At 39.0% G+C, this 7,566-nt stretch overlaps 1 protein-coding gene and 1 long non-coding RNA gene across 2 annotated transcripts in view; one reads left to right on the top strand and one right to left on the bottom strand.

The window, feature by feature from the left end:
* LOC116699098 (phospholipid phosphatase-related protein type 4) overlaps nt 1-7,084 on the bottom strand; it is a gene marked incomplete at its 3' end in the record, with an annotated part of 127,033 nt that extends 119,949 nt beyond the window's left edge. The window contains 1 exon segment of the mRNA XM_032531497.1: nt 6,638-7,084. Coding sequence (XP_032387388.1) covers nt 6,638-6,721 — 84 coding nt within the window. The 5' untranslated portion in view covers nt 6,722-7,084.
* The window catches only part of LOC116699102 (uncharacterized), a 10,420-nt gene continuing 6,254 nt past the window's right edge, over nt 3,401-7,566 (top strand). Inside the window, exons 1-2 of the long non-coding RNA XR_004334366.1 lie at nt 3,401-3,548; nt 4,675-4,676. This is a non-coding gene — a long non-coding RNA (uncharacterized LOC116699102). The remainder of the gene's footprint in view (nt 3,549-4,674; nt 4,677-7,566) is intronic.

The raw sequence follows: 7,566 nt of genomic DNA, 5'->3' as shown, positions 1-7,566 counted from the left end.
TTTGTTTTGTTTTGCTGTATAGTGTTTGTTCTGCTGTTGTATAGTATTTGTGTTGCTTTATAGTATTTGTTTTGCTGTTTTATTATGTACAGTATTTGTTTTGCTAATGCAGCCTTTAAAACCAGGAATAGATTTATGCTATGTTACGATATTATGATATCCAAAATCAAAGATTATATTTAGTTTCAGATCACGATTTGTTATACACAAGTGATTTATTATCAATACATTGCCAAGCCCTAGGTCAACATTAAGCTTCCTTTGAACACAGTTTTTGGTTTTGCTGTCTGTTTCCTGGCCACAAACCATGGACAAGTTCTGGACTGATGGTGCTGATTTCCAAACCTACCAAAAAACTGCAGTTCCACTTCTCTTCCTCAAGCCTCCTCGCTACAGCCATTTCTGTACATTGGTGTATACAAGTCCGGATAGCCAGACAACCAAAACATTTCAACATAATTTTAAGGATGTTATTTAAATACCGAAAGTTACAGTAAAAGGTGCTTTCAAACAGTTCCGGCTGCGCAATAGATTTTCTGTATTTTTGAAGGGGTAGCAGTAGTGCTGACACTACGTCATCTGATCCTGTAACCACACATGGAGCGTTATTCTGCCACCAGCAGTTGACTTTAGTTGGCTGTTTTGTTGCTAATACAGTAGCCATCACTACTGGCACGGTCGATGTTTAAACTGCCATTGGTAGTGTACATCAAGCCTTTTTCCAGATGTGCCCTTGTTGGAGCCTTACGTGTTCCTTTGTTGAGTTTTTGTATGATCGGTAACTACTCAGTCACTGTTGGGAGACTTGATATGTATTTTACTTAGGGGTGGGCAATATATCACTATTATATCAATATTGATATATAGATGACACTAGATATCGTCTTAAATTTTGGATATTGTACTATTCTATTGTGACAAGTATGGTCTGTTTCAGGTTTTAAAGGCTGTATTACCGCTGAGTGATGTGATTTTCTATACACACCAGACTGTTCTATTATTTTCATTTACCCACATAGTTATTATATCAACATAACTGAAAATTATTTATCAAAAATCTCATTGTGTGCATATTATTATTATGGGGCGGCTGTGGCTCAGTGGTAGAGCGATTGCCTGCCAATCGGAAGGTTGGTGGTTCAGTCCCACGTCAAAGGGTCCTTGGGCAAGACACTGAACCCCGAGTTGCCCCCGGTGCTGGAGTGGAGTGTGAATGTGTGTGAATGTTTATCTGATGAGCAGGTGGCACCTTGTACGGCAGCCTCGGCCACAGTGTATGAATGTATGAATGGTGAAAGTATCCTGTAGATGTAAAAGCGCTTTGAGTAGTCGTTAAGACTAGAAAAGTGCTATATAAATACAGCACATTTACATTTTGTGAAAGTACCAATTGTCAAACCTACAATATTGCTATCAAGGTATTTGGTAAAAAACATTGGGATAATTGATTTTCTCCATATCGCTCAGTTCTAATTTCACTCATGGCAACTATATGAATATTTACTAGATGAATTACTGTGCTGTACTTCCTATGGGGACTTAATGTTCATTGGTGATACTAAGTTTCTTTCTGGCATGAAGCATAATGCAACTAATTAGACAGCTTGTCTATACATTGGTGACCCAGTTTCCCGATTTGATTTAATGCATTTGGGTTAAACTGGCATTTGTCATTATGAAGCCTTCTGGCAAATTAAAAAGTAGGCAACATCAGCAACCTGTGATTACGCCGTCACCGCGCTAAATCTATCTTGTTTTGCAAGCCATGTTGGGCAGTAGCTTTACTAGTTTAACTAATTACTGTTTTCTGAATCAAATAGCTTTTCAGTAGCTTTTTTTGTTTATTGATCCAGTAGACACAAGCTACATTTACCCCAGCGGAGCTTTCTGGGTTTGAAGGTTAAAGGTTATTTATTGGTCATGTGCACAACAATAAAAGAAGTAGTCTCAGGCACCACCACGCTCATTAGATAACTAAAAGAAACACAAAATGCACAAGGAAAGCAAAAGATTTGCAAGTTACAATATAGGTCTAATATATATTAAAAGATTTGCTACCGTCTGAAATAAAACTGCAGAGGCTGTACTACCGATGCCATCGCTAAACACAAAGGTGTATGTTGTGTACATGCATGTTGAAAAAATTGCTTCTATGTAGTAAACTATTTTTTTCCATAGTCATAATTCAGCAGTGGGATTTCATTGGCGGCCCGGCTGGGGTGAAGCAGAGGAAGGGAGCTTGGACTGGAACATATGGCGGTGAACAGCCAGATTGAGAGTCTGACAGAGAGTCAGCATTTCCCCTTTACCAAGTTCATGTTATAAACAGGTCCATCGAGTGACAATTGGATGGTACGCCGTTGGCGAGTGGAAAAAACAGCTGTCCAAAACAGAGGACGCCAAAGCTCCTGACACGCTGAAGCTTAGGACGCGAGAAGCCAAGGAACAAGGTATGCCTCTCACTTTTTCAGTCGCGTGGCTAAACATTCAGCCACTAGTATCACATGTGCGAGCACAACCCAGCTCTGTTGTGAAACCTTGACAAAAAGAGAGTGAGCAAGTCCCAGGGTTGGTTGTGCTGTGACACCAAGTTGCTGTAGCTTAGCTTGCAACATTTATTTGGGGGCTAATGCTAACATCAATGTAGTTAAGCTTTATTAATGTGAAATAACTGTTAGTTTAGATCAATAAAATTTCCAATAGTGTTCCTAAAACTGGTAATAAGCAGTATGACATCGAAATTAACACAATGTAATGGTTGTTTATAAACCAACAAACTACTGTGCGACACCTAGTGGTAAAATGTGGTATACCGGTCCAGTCATGTGTTTTGGCTTGAAAACGTTCAAGCCTACTAACTAATTTGAACATATACCTTTGGTCTAACTCTTGTTTATGGAATAATTTTCTGATTTGTAATCACTTTCATCATACTGGTTGGCCAATTGGTTGGTAAAATACTTATTTTCAATCAAGTATCAAAAACTGAGGAGGACACGCTGTTGGATGCTATCCTCCTCTCCTACTCTTTCTACAAAGCCTAACCAATCTATCTCTTTCTCTCCCTGACCCTGTCTTTCTGCGTGAAAAAAGCATGAAAACATAGTAAACTAATCAATAACATGACTAAATACACTGTTCAGCACTGTTTCTGACTGATACCTCCGGTTCAGGCTGGTCCTCACCCTCAACACGTCCCTTTTTCAGTCACGGAAAATACTTTTCAATACTCATCTGGATTGAAACAGCAAACATTCAATGACATACAATTTTTTATAATAAGTTTATTTGATTCACAGCTGCTACATATGGTGTTTTGACCTCAACAATGCAACTGCATTTACCGCAAACTTGCAACTAGTTAACTTTCTAAAGCAGGCGCAATCACTTGTTTGCTAAAGGTCGGGTGGGGACTCCAACATTTACATAACACTGACAACATTGTATTCAGAATATAACATCTTTTTATAGCACTTTTTGATGTGTGATTGTGTAAAGGTGTTCACGAGATACCAACCTTTTGTAAATTTGTGAATTTCGCCAGCCGTGTAGCCTATAAATAGCATTAAATAATAATAAAACCCAATATGTGGCGGTCAGTGTTGATTGAGTGGCACATCGCCACATAGTCTAGTAGCCAACTAGGTGAACCCGGAAATGTTGAGTACACCAAAGTTTTATTGCAGAAATGTGAAGTATGGGTCCCCAGTATACAGAAACTGCTGGATGCTAATTTACATATGTTGAGCAATTTGCATAATTAGCATTATTAGCTTAATCGTCCAGTTTGACCACATATTTTGCACTGTATGGCCAATTTCTACAATATGTAGTGGTTTAGAGGTTTTAGAGATCTGATTCTTTTCTGGCTTTTTCAGATTTCAAAGCTAATTTTAGTACTTATTGTGATTTATTTTGGTAAGTTCCAATTACTTTCAGCATAATTAGGTTATTTTTATGGTAACCACAATCTTACATTTCAGAACCATGAGTGCTTTTGTGAATGTGATGCATTGTTTTCAGGGTGTAGTTAAGCGGAATCCCCTCCTGACACTTTTGAATATCCAATGCTTTTGGATGAATGATGAATCTTTGTTTGGCTGAATGTTGTGCATTTCTGGAAGAAAAAACAATGCAGGTATTTGAAATAACTTCTTCTGATCTTGCAACTGTACGATGCATATTAATGGGGTAGCTATTTAGGACACCCAATGAGATGACATCACCCATCTAAAACCATTCACATATTGTAGAAATTGGCCATACAGTGCAAAATATGTGGTCAAACTGGACGATTAAGCTAATAATGCTAATTATGCTAACTATGCAAATTGCTCAACATATGCAAATTGGCATCCGTCATTTGCCGTATGCTGGGGACCCATACTTCACACTTCTGCAATAAAACTTTGGTGTACTTCGGTTATTTCCGGGTTCACAATGGGGCTCTATGGGCTGGCTACTAGACTAACATATTAGTCTATGTGTGGGAAACACTGTAAAGCTACTGTCTGTATTTGTTACAGAATGAGCTGGCAGCACCTTTTTCAGGAAAAAGACTGTGGTTTGGGGATTTGGGCTTTGGTTATTGTTGATTTTGTTTGGATGTGCCAAATTGTAATTATATAAGTGATTATTGGTCGGACTGTTAAGCTTCAGCTATGCTAGCAGCAGCTGTCACTTGTTGCCATAGCAACTCCATAACACCCTGGGCTGTAGCCACCTAAAGCCAGAGAAATTGAACACGCCGTGTTTTTGTTAGTGAATAATGCTGTTTTTTTATGTTGATAGGGCTCCACCATATCAGAAAAATGAATAACGTTGTTGAATATTGCAATATTGTTTTCAGTATTCTGCTAAAATCCAAAACACTGCTTGATGAATTCAAAACAAACAAAAGGAAATAATTTCCAACTTACTTACCTATCTAATAAACAACCTGGCAAAAATATTTTTCACAGCCAATAGATTACAATTACAATAAAGTACTAGGTGGGGGTCACAACACCGAATACTACAGCAATTTTGAAAACATTTTGACAGCGCTTATGTTCAACAGTTGATGATTTCTGGATATAACGTTAACAACCAAACTTCTTTATTTGGCTTTCCCGAAGCAACAGCGGAATGCTTCCATGGACATTGCTTGAGAGACGAGACAACGCCGCCGTCATTAAACTGTGGTGATATCATGCGATATCGTTGACGAAAAAGACAACACTACACAAAAGACAACACACACACACACAAACAGTCCGGGGCTAAATGTGAGATTGTCTCTTTAAGCTAGTCACTCCAGTTCTGCTGGTTGATGAACTCAGATATTAGCTCTCATAACGGGCCGGATGGGTAGCACACCGACATGAGTCCATGAGGCAACTGTCTGATTACTCCATATTTTTAACGTGATATTTTGTGATTAAATTCTGAATCTGCCACGTTCTCTGTCAGGGAAATACAGTAGCACAATGTCTTTCTCTGATGTAGGCGAAGCCTACAGTCAGTCAGTGGAAGGCTACACAGTGGAGTTGCAGATTAAGTGGTTCGGGGTCCTTCTCTAAGTAATTTTGGAGTACAAGTCGGTTATGAAAAATTCTTCAAGCAGCAATAGGCTACCACATGCCAAACAAGCACATTTTCAACAGGCACTAGTTTAACAAATTGAATATAAAACCATCACTAAAACAAGTGACTAACTGAAAAAATGTCTGAGTGTCTTTCGCGATATGTTTATTGCACCAGTTGATATCGCGATGACGATAATAAAAAAAAGCTGTAAATTGTGCAGGCCTAGATGATGATAAATGTTATCAATTTTCATGTTCATTTAGGCAAAAAATACAGCGTTTCATGATAATAAAGATGGGTGGTTACTTCATAGGCTGTGTACTTGTGTTACATTGTTTGGGTTACATAACAGTGTTATAAACAAAAGATGTAGCCTATACTGGGATTCATTAAAAACTTTGATTTGTTTAAAAAAGTAACAAATATATATTTTTTATATTTGACTTAAAAAGATTTTTTTTTAATATTTAGGTGTTTGATTTTATTTAACCCAGCCCTAGTTGAAATTATGAAGTGTGGCATTAAACCTAAATGTTCATATTTGTGTCGTCATTAACTGTCGTTTATCAACACTGTGGCTGTCTACTGAGCTGTTTTGACTGATTACTTCATTGATGAGGCACTTGCATTTAATGGAGAAGCTGTATAAAACATTGCTTCCCGCCACACAAAATTGTTGTATACACAAGGAATCCTAATATGTGGAGACTGCAGTGTCACTGGCTGCAGAAGGAAAGAACAGGGTAAACAGGGACTACAGGAGGGGAATACAGATGCTACGTATCACTGCTATCAAACTGCACCATTACAGCCGAACTGGCTCTTTGGTAGAGGCTAGCATCTAGAATGATAACTCCTTATTAATTAGCATCATTAAACCTGAAGGTGGTATAAGTATGATTGCTTGCATCCTTAAACCAAGTTTCAGCCAACCAAATCAAACAGACAGCAGCCTGCCAACCAGTCTTCCATTTGCACCTCGATAGATAGATAGATAGATAGATAGATAGATAGATAGATAGATAGATAGATAGATAGATAGATAGATAGATAGATAGATAGATTTCACCTCTACAAAGTAAAAGCACGGCAGCAGAGTGACGCTGTCCTTGGTCTCATTCCCGCCTTTCAGCCGCTCCTTAGCACGAGACATCACGAGCGGCAGGTGGTCTCTCCCGTTGCCGGGAGACAGGGAGCTGTACTTAATTCCCGTCGTAATTTTGGCGAAATTCCGACAGTTTGTCTCCCCCAAGCCCTTAACGAAGGACCTCCATCGCCCGGCGAGGGGATGCCTGTGAATTAGATTTATCCGTGGTCGGCTCTAAAATTCGGTTTTCGGGGTTCAAAAAATGGTGCCAGCGCATGACTGGCACTGTCTTCCCCAAAGCTGTTCGCCCCGTGTGCTGACATTAAAACTCATCGTGAAAATGAAACCGACGTTCAGAGGAGAGCGCCTCCGGTCACTAACGATTCAGCACTCACTCTGCTCTGCCACTGCTGCAGAAGGTCAACTTTGCAACAATGGTAGTTCCATTTCCTGTCGTGACTTTCAAAATAAACCCATTTGGCTATTTCTCCGTACTGTTTCCTATGCAAACAATAATCCACAGGGTATTTTAACTGTGTGTAGCTTAGTAATATAGCAACTAGAGTTCCAAAGGGGTTTTTGTTTTTTTATATTTAATTTATACTACAAAGATTACAACCACATCTGGTCTTATGCTGCTTATTTTGGCTAACTTGACGCTGATAGCAGGTGCCAGGCAGTGGAGGAGATAGCCTAAATGAGAAGATGAAACAACGTCTCACTCTGCACCAAATTAGAGCAAACACCTTTTGTCATTTTTAGTTTGTAACATACTTTTTATGAGCCACAGATAAAATAGCCTAAGATATAAGAAAAGAAGACCAATTTTATTCACCTCCACGCTAACAAACCGCAATCGCCTGCTGTAACTGTCTGAGGGACAGTGCTATGGAGATTTACACGTTAGTTCA

Source organism: Etheostoma spectabile, chromosome 12 (assembly GCF_008692095.1).
Source record: "Etheostoma spectabile isolate EspeVRDwgs_2016 chromosome 12, UIUC_Espe_1.0, whole genome shotgun sequence".
Classification (NCBI taxonomy): Eukaryota; Metazoa; Chordata; class Actinopteri; order Perciformes; family Percidae; genus Etheostoma; species Etheostoma spectabile.
Note: the sequence above shows the minus strand (reverse complement) of the source record. Positions and strands in the feature narration are given on the sequence as shown.